Source organism: Babylonia areolata, chromosome 18, assembly GCF_041734735.1.
Source record: "Babylonia areolata isolate BAREFJ2019XMU chromosome 18, ASM4173473v1, whole genome shotgun sequence".
Lineage (NCBI taxonomy): Eukaryota > Metazoa > Mollusca > Gastropoda > Neogastropoda > Buccinidae > Babylonia > Babylonia areolata.
In genome coordinates, this window is record NC_134893.1 from 68,883,650 (window position 1) to 68,902,065 (window position 18,416).

Below are 18,416 nucleotides of genomic sequence, written 5' to 3' on the forward strand. Positions count from 1 at the left end.
AGAAAATGAAAGTACTACGGCCGATAACCTCCCGGAAGTAGGTAACCTCCCCTTTGTCCCCCTGGCTAGTGCCCTCTTTTTCCGGCAGCCATCATGACTCCTGTTCCTGTGCTCTCCATACGGCTAAGTTTTTTCATATACCTAAATTTAGTACCAGGGGAAAACCCAGGCCCAGTCACTCTTCTTGACATTACCTCTCTTGTGCAACAACTGTAGTGAGCAACACACACACACACACACACACACACACACACACACACACACACAGAGAGAGAAAAAACAACACCAAAAAAACAAAAGAAAAACAACTGAAATGAAGAACTTCACACATCAAACATCAGCAGCAGTCCTGCTTGGAGTTTCACATGTGTGGACAGAGTAAGTTTACACAGACAGTGTTCACACCCTTTCCTCCAGTGTGTGTGGCATCCTGGCGAGACCCAACATCAATGGTTCCCTGTGGACTGCTGGTGCCCTTAACTGCGACTAATGGAACGCAGAGGGACTCGAGAGTTAGGGGCTTGTCTGGTCTTGTCTTGTCTTGTCTCGTATTGTATTGTATTACTCTTTTTGTCACAACAGATTTCACTGTGTGAAATTCGGGCTGCTCTCCCCAGGGAGAACGCGTCGCTACACCAAGAGCGCCACCCATTTTTTAAAATTTTTTTCTGCCTGCAATTTTATTTGTTTTCCTATCAAAGCCAATTTTTTCCAACAGAATTTTGGCAGGGACAACCCTTTTGTTGCCATGGGTTCTTTTACATGCGCTAAATGCATGCTGCACACGAGACCTGGGTTTATCATCTCATCCGAATGACTAGCATCCATACCACCACTCAAGGTCCAGTGGAGGAGGAAAAAACACTGGCGACTGTGCCGGGATTCGAACTAGTACAATCAGATTCTCTCAGCTTCCCAGGTGGTCGTGTAACCTGAGTGGAGTGATGGCCTAGAGGTAACGCGTCCGCCTAGGAAGCGAGAGAATCTGAGCACGCTGGTTTGAATCGTGGCTCAGTCGCCGATATTTTCTCCCCCTCCACCAGACCTTGAGTGGTGGTCTGGACGCTAGTCATTCGGATGAGACAATAAACCGAGGTCCCATGTGCAGCATGCACTTAGCACATGTAAAAGAACCCACGGCAACAAAAGGGTTGTTCCTGGCAAAATTCTGTAGAAAAATCCACTGCGATAGGAAAAACAAATAAAACTGCACGCAGGAAAAAATACAAAAAAAATGGGTGGCGCTGTAGTGTAGCGACGCGCTCTCCCAGGGGAGAGCAGCCCGGATTTCACACAGAGAAATCTGTTGTGATAAAAAGAAATACAAATACAAACTTCCACTAGAGACTCGGAGTAAGGGGCTTTAGGGAGTAACGCCACTGAAACAGTGCAAATGACAGTTTAAAAAAAAAAAATTTAAAAAAAAAGTTCAAGTTCCCATAGCCTTTCAGGGCCACGAGGACAGTGATTTCACATCCACTGTGTCTTAGGGCTCAGCGTAGAAAGATAGGACCCTGTCCTCTCCTTCCGCCCTTTTAAATAAACCTTCAGTTTCAGTTTCAGTAGCTCAAGGAGGTGTCACTGCACTCGGACAAATCCATATACGCTACACTACATCTGCCAAGCAGATGCCTGACCAGCAGCGTAACCCAACGTGCTTAGTCAAGCCTTGGAAAAAAAACAAAAAAAAACCTTCATCTAAACCGAACTCACCTGGGTGAATGAAGTGAGGAAAAAAATCAGAGTTAAAAAAAACACAAAAAACCCCAAAAAAACCCACCTTTCCCAAGGACACACAACACCACCTGGAGCCTCGACAAACCCTGACCACAGATGAACACTGGATCAGACGTCTAAAAGACCTTAACTCTTTCCATACGAACGGCGAAAGAGACGACGTTAACAGCGTTTCACCCCAATTACCATCATCAAAATATTGCAAGCAAAAGGCTCTTATACTGAAGACGTGAATGTTGACAAAGAATACCACAATTCTGACAACGGAAGCTAAAGGTTGGGTCATTCAGACACCCACTGGACATCCGAGGGGTCTGTGTAGAGGAGAAGAGAGGACTGGCTGTACTGAGTGAGTTAACCAACACTGCCATAGTGCTCAAGAACACCCAGATGGGGCACAACCCCCCCCCCCCCCCCCCCCCCCAACCCCACTCCTCCCAAAACAACAATAAAAACAACACAACACCTGGGCCCTTGAAACCCTGACGACAGGTGAACGCTGGATCAGACGTCTTAAAAACACCTAACCTACTCTGCCATGGTGCCTCCACGCCAGAACACCCAGATGGGACACAAAAACAAAAAAAAAACAACAAAAAACCCAACACAACACCTGGGGCCTCGACGAACCCTGACGACAGGTGAACACTGGATCAGACATCTAAAAGACCTAGTAATATCAATAGCTCAAGGAGGCGTAACTGTGTCTGGTCAAATCCATATACACTACACCACATCTGCCAAGCAGATGCCTGACCAGCAGTGTAACCAAACGCGCTTAGTCAGGCCTTGGGGGAAAAAAATCAAAAAAACTTTTTTTAAATAACAACAAAAAATATATATATAAAAAAAAAAAATAAAACACCAACAACAACAACAAAAATTAATGAATAAATAACTAAAATTAAAAAAAAAAATAAATAAAATAAAACACCTAACCGACTCTGCCATAGTGCTCAAGAACACCCAGATGGGACACAAACACACACACACACACACACACACACAGAGAAAAAACCAATCACACCCTTTCCCTTCTTGCGTCCTCCTCAGCAGACCCAGCTGACTGGGACCCACTGCTGCTCAGTCGTCAGCCCGTTGAGCGAGCGTCGCAGGTGGCGATACGTGTCCTCGAAGGAGTCGTTGACGATGGTCTCGTCGAAGTAGCTGGTGTAGACCCGCTCGATCTGCTGGCTCTCCTTGACCGTCTCGATGAAATCCTCCTCCTGAAAGAATAATAACAATGATAATAGAGATGATGATGGTAATAATGATGATGGTAATGGTACTGAAGTACATTTACACTCAATGAAATCCACCTCCTGAAATAATAATAATACTAATAATAGTAATAAAGTTGATAGAAATACTACTGCAGTACATTTATATACACTCAATGAAATCCTCCTATTGAAATAATAATAATAATAATGATAGTAATAATGGTGATAGTAATAGTACTACAATACATTTACATACACTCGATGAAATCCTCCTCTTGAAATAATAATAATAATAATAATGATAGTAATAATGGTGATGGTAATAGTACTGCAGTACATTTATATACACTCGAAGAAATCCTCCTCTTGAAATAATAATGATGATAGTAATAACGGTGATAGTAATAGTACTGCAGTACATTTATATACACTCAATGAAATCCTCCTCTTGAAATAATAATAATTTAATAATGATGATAGTAATAATGGCGATAGTAATAGTACTGCAGTACATTTATATACACTCGATGGAATCCTCCACTTGAAATAATAATAATCATGATGATAGTAATAATGGTGACAGTAATAGTACTGCAGTACATTTATATACACTTGATGAAATCCTCCACTTGAAATAATAATAATAATAATATTAAAAAGTTGATAGTAATAGTACTGCAGAACGTTTTCATACACTCAATGAAATCTTCCTCTTGAAATAATAATAATAATAATGATGATGACAGTTATAATGGTGATAGTAATAGCACTGCAGTACATTTATATACACTCAATGAAATCCTCGTCTTGAAATAATAATAATAATAATAATGATAATGATAATGATGGTAACAATGATGATAGTAATAGTACTGTAGCATATTTATTTAGCACTTTCAAAATTTCTCAAAGTATTACCATCTTTAGGCAATCTTCAGGAAGATAACAATACTACTACTACTACTACTATACATAATGATCATAATCATAATGATATTGATGATGATGATACTACCTACAACCACTACAACTACTTCTACTCACAATAATTCTTGTTTCCAACTGGCATACAAGAAATGTAATTTGTTCTTTACTACTACTACTACTACTCACAATAATTCAAATTTCCAGTTGGTATACAAGAACTGTAATTTGTTTACTACTACAACTACTACTACTTACAATAATTTAAATATCCAACTGGTATTCAGGAACTGTAATTTGTTCTTTACTACTTCTACTACTACTACAACAACAACTACTCACAATAGTTTAAGTGTCTGACTGGTACAGAGGAACTGTAATTTGTTCTTTATGATGCTTGATCATTTATTGTGTAATTTCAGTGTGTTCGTAAATTGTCTCATGGTACTGATCTTCTCTCAATAAAAAAAAAAACAACAAAAAAACCAAAACAAAAAACAAAAAAAACAACAACAAAAGCCTACAACTGAGTAACCTTTCACATGTGTGACTATCTCCAGACGTGAGGAAAGGTGTGAAAATTGAATCAACAAATTACTGATCACATCTGCAGATGTGGGAAATGCTGGTCACTGTTTGCCGTTTCATGTATCAGTGTGAACACTGCCTCACAAAGTAGCTCTAAACCATGCCTGCTAAATGCCATTCATTCGACACTCAACAGTTCAAAGGGGGGCATCATAAATATATTCCAGAAATAAGCAAAGATGCCCCCGAAAATGGAGTATGGCTGCCTACATGGCGGGGTAAAAATGCGTAAAAACTCACGCATGTACATATGAGTGAATGTGGGAGTTGCAGCCCATGAACGAAGAAGAAGCAAAGGTAAAAATACATATACAGCATTTCTCACATCTCACAGGTGCAATAGCTAAATGGTTAAAGCGTTGGACTTTCAATCTGAGGGTCCCGGGTTCGAATCTCAGTGGCGCCTGGTGGGTTAAGGATGGAGATCTTTCCAATCTCCCAGGTCAACATATGTGCAAACCTGCCAGTGCCTGAACCCACTTTGTGTGTATATATGCATGCAGAAGATCAAATACGCACGTTAAAGATCCTGTAATCCATGTCAGCGTTCGGTGGGTTTTGGAAACAAGAACATACCCAGCATGCACACCCCTGAAAACGGAGTAAGGCTGCCTACATGGCGGGGTAAATAAACAAAACGGTCATACACGTAAAATGTTAAATGTTACATATTTGTCTAAGTGTGTATGTGCGCGTGCCTGATATCTGATTGAATGACAAAGGAAATGAAAGATGAGCGCCCAATGGCAGCCGTCAGTCAGCTCTTGCCAGGTAGGCAGCCTGTGGTGTAAATGACCCTGTGTTTGTTAAGCGCTAAGAGCTTGCTCTGACCAAGGATAGGCGCTATGTAAGTATTCATATCAATGAATCAACCAATCAATATATATATCTAAAAACTCACCGTTTTCATTTCAACGCCTCCCCGGTCCTGCAAACAAGGGGGGTGGGGGGGAGGGGGGGAGAATTATGTCATTAATTAGCACTGTAATCATTTTGATTGAAAATAACACCACGTTTTGCTAGTTGTTAACTGAATATCAGGTTTGAACTAATGACACCTTGAAACAGCATTAACACTGTAATCACTTTGATTGAAAATAACATCATGTTTCATTGGTTGTTAACTGACTATCAGGTTTGAACTATGACAACATGAAACAGCATTAACACTGTAATCACTTTGATTGAAAATAACACCAAGTTTCATTGGTTGTTAACTGAATATCAGGTTTGAACTAATGACAACATGAAACAGCATTAACACTGTAATCACTTTGATTGAAAATAACACCACGTTTCATTGGTTGTTAACTGAATATCAGGTTTGAACTAATGACAACATGAAACAGCATTAACACTGTAATCACTTTGAAAATAACACCACGTTTCATTGGTTGTTAACTGAATATCTGGTTTGAACTAATGACAACATGAAACAGCATTAACACTGTAATCACTTTGATTGAAAATAACACCACGTTTCATTGGTTGTTAACTGAATATCAGGTTTGAACTAATGACAACATGAAACAGCATTAACACTGTAATCACTTTGAAAATAACACCAAGTTTCATTGGTTGTTAACTGAATATCAGGTTTGAACTAATGACAACATGAAACAGCATTAACACTGTAATCACTTTGATTGAAAATAACACCATGTTTCATTGGTTGTTAACTGAATGTCTGGTTTGAACTAATGACACCATAAAACAGCATTAACATTGAAATCATTCTGATTGAAAATAACTCCACCTTTCATTGGTTGTTAACTGAATGTCAGGTTTGAACTAATGACAACATGAAACAGCATTAACACTGTAATCACTTTGATTGAAAATAACACCATGTTTCATTGGTTGTTAACTGACTATCAGGTTTGAACTAATGACAACACGAAACAGCATTAACACTGTAAATGTCTTGACTGAAACACCACGTTCACTGGTTGTTAACTGAATTTCGGCTTTGAACTCAACACTGCTACATTTTCATTCAAACCAATTTTCTTTCAACACATCCCATTCCTGCCGTGGTCATCCACTTTTGTAGGAACAGGAGTGAGAATGATGCGATCAACAGAAAATGCAAGAGATCCACTGCTCTTGGTATTTAAGTTTAAGACAAAAACAAAGAAAATGTCCATTATTTCATAACCATTCACTTTTGTTGGAACAAGTGAGAAAATGATGCTGTCAACAGAAAATGCGAGATATCCACTGCTCTTGGTTTTTAAAGATAAAACAACAACAACAACAACAACAAACAAACCAAAGAGAATGTCCATTATTTCCAAACCATTCACTTTTGTTGGAATAAGACTGAAAAATAATGTGGTAAACACAAAGTGCAAGAACCTCATTGTTTGATTTTTTTTTGTTTGTTTGTTTGTTGTTGCTTTTGTTAAAAAAAAATACTTAATGCTGAAAAAGTACACTTTCAGTTCCACCCACACACATGTGCATACTCACACAAGCTTGCAAATGCGCACTCTCTCTCTCTCTCTCTTACTCACATGTATGAACAGTGGCATTTTCCCTCACCAGCAATGTTTTTCCCTTATCTTTTTGTAACATTGTTTACTGTGAAAATACAACCTAAGGTACACTCACACACACACACTCACACACACACACACAGTCACACACCCACCCACACATATATCCACACACACACACACACACACAAGCACATCCACAGTCACACACCCACCCACACCCACACATATATCCACACACACACACACATCCACGCCCACAACCAAACACACACACACACACACACAACACACACGTCCACACCCACACACATCCACACCCACACACATCCAAACCTACACACAACACACACACACACAAACAAACAAATCCTTTCTCTGACACCCACACTCCATCATCATCTCAGATGAACAGACTACAAATAAATAAACGAACATCCCCACACCCTTTCACTCACCCTATTTCCCCGAGCAAAGCGTCGGCCTTGTTCATACATGACTTTGAGGGCCTCCACACTCGGAGCAGCGATGAACACAATGTAAGGCAGGAACTCGGCAGTCTTCAGCACTTTCAGGGACTGCAACATTACCAGACAATTTGTTTTTTGTTTGTTTGTGTGTGTGTGTGTGTGTGTGTGTGTGTGTGTGTGTGTTCAGCACTTTCAGGGACTACAACATTACCAGACAATTTGTTTTTTGTTTGTGTGTGTGTATGTGTGTGTGTGTGTGTGTGTGTGTGCAGTGCGTGTGTGTTCAGCACTTTCAGGGACTACAACATTACCAGATAATTTGTATTTTGTTGTGTGTGTGTGTGTGTGTGTGTGTGTGTGTGTGTGTGTGTTCAGCACTTTCAGGGACTACAACATTACCAGACAATTTGTTTTTTGTTTGTTTGTGTGTGTGTGTGTGTGTGTGTGTGTGTGTGTGTGTGTGTGTCTGTGTGTGTGCATGTGTGTGTGTGTGTGCAGTGTGTGTGTGTTCAGCACTTTCAGGGACTACAACATTACCAGACAATTTGTTTTTGCGTGTGTGTGTGTGTGTGTGTGTGTGTGTGTGTGTGTGTGTGTGTGTGTGTTCAGCACTTTCAGGTACTACAACATTACCAGACAATTTGTATTTTGGTGTGTGTGTGTGTGTGTGTGTGTGTGTGTGTGTGTGTGTGTGTGTGTGCATGTGTGTGTGTGTGTGTGCATGTGTGTGTGTGTGTGTGCATGTGTGTGTGTGTGTGTGTGTGTGTTCTCTGTGTGTGTGTGTGTGTGTGTGTGTGTGTGTGTGTGTGTGTTCAGCACTCTCTGGGACTACGACATCACAAGACAGGTTGGTTTTATACACACACACACCCACACACACACACATATATATCTTAAAAACATAAATAAATAAATTGCCCTTTGTGTGTGTGTGTGTGTGTGGTGTGTTGGTATCAAGGACACACATCTTCCCACAGTACTATCATTATTACCATTACAAAACAAATTCTTCAAAAGCACTCACGGTGGGGTTCACATCAAGGACGCACATCTTCCCAGAGTCAAAGGCAGCCCGCACAGTATCATCATTGTCATCATTATTATCATTATCATCATAATCATTGTCATCATTATTATCATTATCATCATAGTCATTACAAAATAAATTCTTTCAAAGTGCTCACGGTGGGGTTGACGTCGAGGGGACACACATATTTCCAGAGTCAAAGGCGGCCCGGACAGTATTATTATTTATCATAATTATCATTATCATCAATACAAAAAAAAATCGGCAATATTAACATTTTTACCCGTCCACTCTTCGATGTTGAAGTCAGAAATAAAATCTACCTAAATGGGTATACCTGTTTCTGACAAACTTGTGCACACTTCATTCCGTTTACAGTTTCGAAGTGCACAACTCAATACCCCCAAAGCAGCACTTCATTTTTAGACACCTTTCTAATGTCGACAAGTTCATTTTAAAATCCTCTTCTATAGTCGACAAACTTATATATATATAATTAACATTTTTACCCATTTTGGAGATTTTCACGTTGATTTGTACTGCCGACGGGTGAAAATGTTAATTATAATATAAGAATGTCGAACCAGACATGGTGGACACGTTCGTCAGAAACAGGTATACCTATTTGGGTAGATTTTATTTCTGACTTCAACATCGAAGAGTGGTCGGGTAAAAATGTCAATATTGCCAAAAATTCTTCAAACCACTCACGGTGGGGTTGACATCAAGGACACACATCTTCCCAGAGTCGATGGCGGAGCGCACAGTGTCCAGCCGAGTGCCGTACAGGTTTCCGTTGAAGTCGCCGTACTCCAAGTAGCGACCGTTCATGATGTCGGACTCCATCGTCAGCCGGTCCTCAAAGTAGTAGCCCTGACCATGCACTTCCTTCTCGCGGGGAGCTCTTGATGTGTCTGGTGACAGAGACACACGCACAGGGATAATAACAGTAATAATAACAGATAGTACTTACATGGCACAAACCCCCCATGTAATGGGCTCAAAGTGCATTACGTGAAACAACACATTTACAATGGTGCATAATAACATACCTCTGCACATAAAAGAAACAACACATATATGTGTATCTTTACACCAAGACAATATCACGAATTGCAGGTACGAACACACACACATGCACGCGTGACAAAAATACCCTGCACAGGCGCACACACATACTTGCGCACACACACACGCCCGCACATGCAGAAACATCCACCCACAGACACACACACACTATATGATGACTTCAGTAGAAGACAAAGTGGTAGGAGGATAGGAAAAAGAAGAATGCTGACAATCAGCTATGCTGTCAAGTGTTTGTAGGAACAATCTGGAAATTTAGTAGGAACATTTTGAATTTGGTAGGAACACTCGGACTCTGAGCCACTATCAGCAAACATACATTTTATCTACAAGGCATACAGGCAATGTAAACACACACACACACACAATCAGCTGAGCATCATCACGTGAAACCAAGGTTAGTAGTGACTGCCCTGGCCTCATGATCAATAGGTCTATAGTGTCTGAGTAATGTTACGACAGGAAAGCATGCGACCATGCTATGTAGTTGAAAATGAATTTTGTAGTAACGTCAGAACAAAACGCGATCAAGCGTAATAAAATGTGGCAAACTCATAACAGTTAGCATCTCTGTATACACACTGCCGTCATCATGTCTACTCACTTATTCTTTGCATCCCAACATTGTAGAAAAGAAATTCTGAGGACAGTGCACCTTTTCAAACCAAAGTCCTTTCACCCGATCGTCTGTCAACAAGTGTCCAAAGTGTGTCTTCTTTTGTTTCTTCATTCATGGGCTGCAACTCCAACGTTCACTTGCACACATGAGTGGGCTTTTATGTGTATGACTATCTGTCTCCAAAATCGGTTTTTAATTTCTGTAATATGCTCAAAGGAGGCAAAAAAGTCATTTTAGCTGTAAGTAAGATGATTAGATTTGCGAATGTTGCCTAACTACTACATGGGCTGCAGCTCCCACGTTCACTTGCACACATGAGTGGGCTTTTATGTGTATGACTATCTGTCTCCAAAATCGGTTTTTAATTTCTGTAATATGCTCAAAGGAGGCAAAAAAAGTCATTTTAGCTGTAAGTAAGATGATTAGATTTGCGAATGTTGCCTAACTACTACATGGGCTGCAGCTCCCACGTTCACTTGCACACATGAGTGGGCTTTTATGTGTATGACTATCTGTCTCCAAAATCGGTTTTTAATTTCTGTAATATGCTCAAAGGAGGCAAAAAAGTCATTTTAGCTGTAAGTAAGATGATTAGATTTGCGAATGTTGCCAAAGTACATTTCTGGAGTTAAAAGACATTTGTGTTTCCTCAACTTTTATGTGACATTGTTGTGTATTTGGAAATGTTTGTTCAAGGCATGAAAAGATTATTTTGCAGTAATCCTCCATACTCCAATTGGAGTGAAAGGATAATTAAAACTTGAAACTGTTTTTATTCCCACCACACGGGCAGTCATACTCTGTTTTGGGGGCAGCGTATGCTGGGTACGTTTCTTGTTTCCATAACTTATCAAACGCTGACATGGATTGCAGGATCTTTAACGAGGATCTTCTGCATGAAGAGGGTTCAGGCACTAGCAGGTCAGCACATATGTAGACCTGGGAGACTGGAAAAATCTCCACCTTTTACCCACCAGGCGCCGTGAATAGGATTTGAAACCGAGGAACCTAAGACTGAAAGTCCAACGCTTTAACCACTCGGCTGCAGCACATGTCAAATTTCTTTCAAAGGACATGGGGAAGAATGTTTCTTTTTCAGTTCCTCAATAAGTTGTTACTGCAATCGGACAAATCCATATATGCTAAACCATGCCTGCTACGCAGATGCCTGACAGCAGCAAAACCCAGCTCACTTATCAGGCCTCGAGTGTATGCTTAAGTATTTGTGTACCTATCAGAGTGGATTTCATTTTACATAATTTTTGCCAGAGGACAACACTCTCGTTGCCATGGGTTCTTTTTCAGTATGCCACGTGTGTGCTGTACACAGGATCTTGGTTTATCATCTCATCCAAAAGACTAGATGCTCCATTTGATTTTCCAGTCAAACTTGGGAGAAAGAGCAACAGTAGGATTCGAACCCACACCCTCACGAACTCTCTGTATTGGCAGCGGAGTGTCTTAACCATTCTGCCACCTTCCTCCTCAAAATACAGGCACCTGGGGACTGCCAGAAAAAAAAAGAATGGATTTAACAGAGAGGAGGAGTCACACACACACACACACACACACACACACACACACACACAATGAAGGAACTGGAGTCCTCCTTACGGGGCATCACTCCGATGAAGCGACGAGGGTCGTCCTTGATCAGACGTTCCTTGAGTGACCTCCGACCCACACCGTGCGCCCCCACCAGCACCAGGACGCGGCGCTGGAACGGTGCCATGCGTCGCACCTCCTCGTAGCACTGCACATCCGCCGTGTCAAACTCTGCACAGCACAGCACATGGTACACAAACCACCGGGAGACATTACACAGTACACGAACGAGCATGTTGAACTCTGCACAGCACATGGGTTACAAACCACTGAGTCAAACTCTGCACAACACAGCACATGTAATACAGAGCACTGTGACGCATCCCACGGTACACAAACTACTGTGTCCAACTCTGCACAGCACAGCACGTGCAATACATAGCACTGTGACGCATCCCACGGTACACAAACCACTGTGTCAAACTCTGCACAACACAGCACATGAAATACAGAGCACTGTGACGCATCCCACGGTACACAAACCACTGTGTCAAACTGCACAACACAGCACATGTAATACATAGCACTGTGACGCATCCCACGGTACACAAACCACTGTGTCAAACTCTGCACAACACAGCACATGTAATACAGAGCACTGTGACGCATCCCACGGTACACAAACCACTACATCAAACTCTGCACAGCACATGGAACACAAACAACTTTGTCAAACTCTGCACAGCACAGCACACAGTATACAAAACACTGTGAGACACATCACACGGTGCACAATTTGCCACTGTGTCGAACTCGGTACACAAACCAGCATGTCAAACTCTGCACAGCACATCACAAGGTACACAAACCACTGTGACACATAACACAGAACACAAAACTATCATGCACATCACATGAAACAAAAGACTGTCAAACTTGGCATCAAATCACAAGGTATACAAACCACTGTGTCAAATTCTGCACACCACAGCACACGGAATACAAACATGTGTGTCACAGTCTGCACAGCACATGATACACAAACCACTGTGACACAGCAAACGGAACACAAACCATTGTGACACATCACACGGTGCACACCCACTGTGACACATCACACCATACACAAACCACTGTGACACATCACACCATACACAAACCACTGTGACACATCACACCATACACAAACCACTGTGACAAATCACACGATACACAAACCAGCCTGTCAAACTCCGCACAACACAGCACACCATACACAAATCACTGTGACACATCACACGGAACACAAACCACTGTGACACATCACACGGTACACAAACCACTGTAACACATCACACGGTACACAAACCACTGTGACACATCACATGATACACAAACCAGCATGTCAAACTCCGTACAACACAGCACACCAAACACAAATCACTGTGACACATCACATGGAACACAAATCACTGTGACACATCACACGGAACACAAATCACTGTGACACATCACACGGAACACAAATCACTGTGACACATCACACGGAACACAAATCACTGTGACACATCACACGGAACACAAATCACTGTGATACATCACACGGTACACAAACCACTGTAACACATCACACGGTACATGGTACACAAACCACTGTAACACATCACATGGTACACCATACACAAACCACTGTAACACATCACACGGTACACAAACCACTGTGACACATCACACGGTACACAAACCAGCCTGTCAAACTCCGCACAACACAGCACACCATACACAAACCACTGTGACACATCACACGGTACACAAACCAGCCTGTCAAACTCCGCACAACACAGCACACCAAACACAAATCACTGTGACACATCACACGGAACACAAATCACTGTGACACATCACATGGTACACAAACCAGTGTGACAAACTCTGCACAGCAAATCATTAAAGCTACATGTGCCAGTATGAGCAAAATTCTGCCAGGTAAGGGGGTCATCAGTGTGAACATACAACGGGAATTTGTTTTGTTTTTGTTTTGTTTTTTCTGAACAGTTCTCACACATCTGGAACATTAGATTTTAAATTTTAACTCCAGGCACAGAAAGGCTATATGTGACCAGCCGCCGTGGCGAAGTGGTTAGCGTCGCGGACTGACGGCTGGGAGGACGCGGGTTCGAATCCCAGCGGAGGTGGGTTTTTCGGTCCGTGGCCGGCTCCTACCCAGAGTTGAGTGTGCTGTGGGCTTAAATGGGGAGACTGGGACCACACAGTCGAGTGTCATCCACTTCAAGGATGCGTCTTTGGGTGTGTTGCTCTAATTACCTGACCAACACTGCAAGTGCCTGTATCTCTCGGGCCTGGTTAACGCCGGGATATCATTATGACAGGAAGCGTAGAGTACAGCCTTGTCACGCAGTCCCAAACCAAAATGGACCTCCATAGCAACATCGTCATCATCATCGTCATCCTCCTCCTCCTTCATCGTCATCAATATAAACAAAATAGTCTCAAAGTCTGTGGCCTTTCATGCCCTGCTCTCATGGTGACCTCAGTTTCGATACCCCTCCACTTCCGTGCTTGGGGTGAGTCCTGTCAATGTCGTCAGTGTCGGCAGATTCATGGGGGGCTGTTGTTTGAGGGACGTGGTGGCGGTCTTCACTCTGGGAGGGACGCTCACTCAGTCTGGCTCCGCGACTAAGCCATTATTGTCGTTAGTAGGGGGCTTAGTAGGTGGTGTCCTAAGTACGTTAAAACAGAAAAGGCACCACTGAACACCACCGAAGTGACTCAGCAGCAGTGCAGGGTCTCTTCTGGTGTGTGGCCTCCTGGCGACCTAACATCGATGGTTCCCTGTGGACTGCCGACGCTGGAACTGCGAAGGACGAACCCGGGTGTGGCCGTGTATGGGGGAATCTAAATGAGCGGCGTGGGAGTAATGCCACTGAAACGGTGCAGATAATGGGGCAGAAAAAAAAAAAGAAAAAAAAGAAAGGCTATATGTGACTTACACTCAGTGTGAAGGTCTTGCACAGTCTACATTTCCCAAAATGGTTGCTTGTCAGAAAAATACTATGGTGTATTGTATGTACATGTGTGTGTGTGTGTGTGTGTCTGTGTGCACGTGCATAAAAGCAAGTGTGCTTGTGTGAGTGCAAGCATGTGTGCGTGTGTGTGTGTGTGTGTCAAATGCTGTATACTACCTCTTACCGTTCTGTTTGTCATATGTATACATATATCACACACTTCACCGCTCTTAATTTCGCTGAGATAAATAAAGCGATTCCTGTTCTGAAAGGAAACACAAAACACATCTGTTTTGTCTCTCCCACACACTACAGCAGTGAAACAAAACAAAATTTACCTTTCGCGTCTTTGGAACTGTATTTGACGGTCTTCTTTTTCTTTTTTGTCAGCCCGCAAACTGAAACATACAGGAGAAACACTAAAGAAAAACCCCTCTTCAAACAGTCTCTACATAATGAAGGCACTCCATTCCATTTCATCTCTGTATTCGATGTGATGTGTATTGTATATGTATTCATGCATGCATGTGTGTGTGCATTCTTGCATGCTCATGTGGTGTGTGTGTGTGTGTGTGTGTGTGTGTGTGTGTGTGTGTGTGTGTGTGTGTGTGTGTGTGTGTGTGTGTGTGTGTGCTTTTTTGTGTCTGACTGATGAGTTGCTGTAAAGTGGTTTGAGAGGCTTGGAAGTGCTATATACATGTAATATTACATTCTTATTTATCTGTTTACTTCTCTATTATAATTATTATCAATATGAATATGAATATTATCAAAATTACTAATTATTATCATTATCATTATTTATATCATCATTATCATCATCATTATCATTATTATTATCATCATTATCATCATTATTGTTATTATTATTATTATTATTATATCATAATCATCATCATCACCATCATTATCATCATCACATTATCACCATCATTATTACTCTTATCATTATTATTATCATTATTGTTATTGTTGTTATCATTATATTATTATTATCAATACTATCATTATCATCGTCATTTTTATTATTTGTATCATCATCATCATCATTTTAAAAATAATAATTATCATCATCATTAAAAAAAAAAAAATATCATCTTTATATCCATCATTTTCCTCCTCCTCATCATCATCTTCATTATCATCATCCTCACACAGGCTGCTCTTGGACAGGTCATTGGGCGCCGGCACGAAGGCTTTGCGTTTCTCCTCCAGGGCGGCTGAGGGGACCAGACCCACCGGCCCGTTCAGGTCAGCCAGCCGAGCCTGCCCACCACAGGAAACCACCACAAGTTTGTTACCACCCCACATCTACAACCATGCAAGCGCCAAGTCTATGCTTGGCAGTTCCTAGACTTTCCCAGCACTCCTCAGAGTGCCTGGCTTATTTGGAGAAAAGATGGGTGCAGTAGCCGAGTGGTTAACGCGCTTAGTCAGGCCTTGAGGGCATGCGTATATATCTGTGTCCCTGACGGGCGCAGTAGCCAAGTGGTTAACGCGCTTAGTCAGGCCTTGAGTGCATGTGTATATATCTGTGTCCCTGACGGGCGCAGTAGCCGAGTGGTTAACGCGCTTAGTCAGGCCTTGAGTGCATGTGTATATATCTGTGTCCCTGACATGCGCAATAGCCGAGTGGTTAACGCACTTAGTCAGGCCTTGAGTGCATGTGTATATATCTGTGTCCCTGACGGGCGCAACAGCCAAGTGGTTAACGCGCTTAGTCAGGCCTTGAGTGCATGCTTATATATTTGTGTTCCTGACGGGCACATATCCAAGTGGTTAAAATGTTGAATTTTTAATCTGAGGGTCCCAGGGGTTCAAATCTGGGTGTCGGCGCCTGGTGGGTAAAGGGTGGAGATTTTCCTCATCTCCCAGATCAACATATATGCAGACCTGCTGGCGCCTGAACCCCTTTTGTGTGTATATGCACACAGAAGATCAAATACGCATGTTAAAGATGCTGTGATCCATGTCAGCAAGGATAGGCGCTGTATAAGTATCCATATCATATAATTATCATATCATCCCAAAAGTACAACTATGCAGGCACCTATGCTTGGCACTTTCTAGACTTTACAAGCATCCCTTAAAGTGGCCAGCTTATCTGGAAAAGAACGCTGTCGCAGAAAGAGCGACAGAGGTGAGAGAGGTTCCTCCCCCCTTACATATGTCAGAGCACTGACCAAATTCTCCATTAACTCTTTCACCACCGAGTGTCTGTGTGGAAAACGCTCCCAAGCGCCAGCTATTTCAGATATGATGCTCTTAGTCACGGGCTTCTGTTCATGTCAAAACAACACGGAGGACTTGTCCACTTCAAACAGGGGGCAAAGGTTAAGTCATTGTTCTCTTGTGTGTGTGCATGCTGTGTGTGTGCGTGCATGTTGTGTGTGCATGGTGTGTGTGTGTGGTGTGTGTGTGCATGATGTGTGTGTGTGTGTTTGTGCAAACTGATGGACAGAAAAGACGATGGCGAGGCCGTACTGGACCTGCTGTTTGATCGGGACTGCCTGGCCTCCAAACTGAACAACTACCTGGTCACACAGGTGAGTCAGTCAGTCAGTGAGTGAGTGTGGCCGTGGGCCTCCCTCTCTCTACCTTCGTGCATCTTTTCTTACCTGTGTGCTGCACTTTCCTTTAACTCTTTCACCACCAAGTTTCTCTGTGAGAAACTCTCCCCCAGCACCAGATATTTTAGAAACGATGCTGTCGGTCACAGGCTTTGGTTCATGTCAGAACAACACTGTGGACTTCTTCACTTCAAACAGGGGGCAAAGGTTAACTCTCTCCATACGAACAGTGAAAGAGACGACGTTAACAGCGTTTCACCCCAATTACCATCATCAAAATATTTCAAGTGGAAGGCTCTTATACTGAAGAGGTGAATGTTGACAAAGAATACCACAATTCTGACGACGGAAGCTAAAGGTTGGGTCATTCAGACACCCACTGGACATCCGAGGGGTCTGTGTAGAGGAGAAGAGAGGACTGGCTGTACTGAGTGAGTTAAGTCATTGTTCTCTTGGTTAGAAAACTGGCTGCAACTGTCTAGCTTTGCTACAATGTGAAAAATTGTTCTTTTGACGTGACCCATTGATGTTGACAATGGCGGTGCACTGTCTTGTTGACTAAGGTCGCCTCTATGGTGGTGAAGGAGTTAACAGCCAATGTAGATTATCTTGTAAACTATTTCTATATGAGTTGAATGTATGTCAGTTGAATGTGAACATACAAACATGACAACCTCCTCTTTCCGTTCTGTCGGTCACTGTCTGTGTGTTTGGGGCATATCTGTTATGCATGTGCGGGGCATATCTGTTATGCACGTGCGGGTGTATAAGTGAATGTGTGTCTTCATGTTTTACATTTATTTGCTTATTTATCATCATTGTTGTCTTATTTATTTATTTATTTATTTATTGATCTATTTATTATTATCATTATTTTATTATTATTATTATTATTATTACTACTATCTTTTTATATTATAATTATTATTTATTTATTTATGTAAGTTTATCTATTATTTATTCACCTTTTTTTTTCTCTCAAGGCCTGACTAAGCATGTTGGGTTATGCTGCTGGTCAGGCATCTGCTTGGCAGATGTGGTGTAGCGTATATGGATTTGTCCGAACGCAGTGACGCCTCCTTGAGCTACTGAAACTGAAACTGAAACGGTCTGTGTCTTTCCTA

At 42.0% G+C, this 18,416-nt stretch overlaps 1 protein-coding gene across 3 annotated transcripts in view; it reads right to left on the reverse strand.

Annotated features, from left to right (window-relative positions):
- The window catches only part of LOC143293029 (MAGUK p55 subfamily member 2-like), a 45,687-nt gene that overhangs the window by 4,560 nt on the left and 22,711 nt on the right, over positions 1–18,416 (reverse strand). For all 3 annotated transcript variants that reach the window (XM_076603839.1, XM_076603840.1, XM_076603838.1), the window contains exons 9-15: positions 15,877–15,988; positions 15,061–15,120; positions 11,787–11,948; positions 9,179–9,381; positions 7,429–7,548; positions 5,374–5,400; positions 2,765–2,963 (exon numbers count right to left, since the gene is read on the reverse strand). In XM_076603839.1, the coding sequence (XP_076459954.1) occupies positions 2,787–2,963; positions 5,374–5,400; positions 7,429–7,548; positions 9,179–9,381; positions 11,787–11,948; positions 15,061–15,120; positions 15,877–15,988 (861 nt within the window). In that variant the 3' untranslated portion in view covers positions 2,765–2,786. The remainder of the gene's footprint in view (positions 1–2,764; positions 2,964–5,373; positions 5,401–7,428; positions 7,549–9,178; positions 9,382–11,786; positions 11,949–15,060; positions 15,121–15,876; positions 15,989–18,416) is intronic.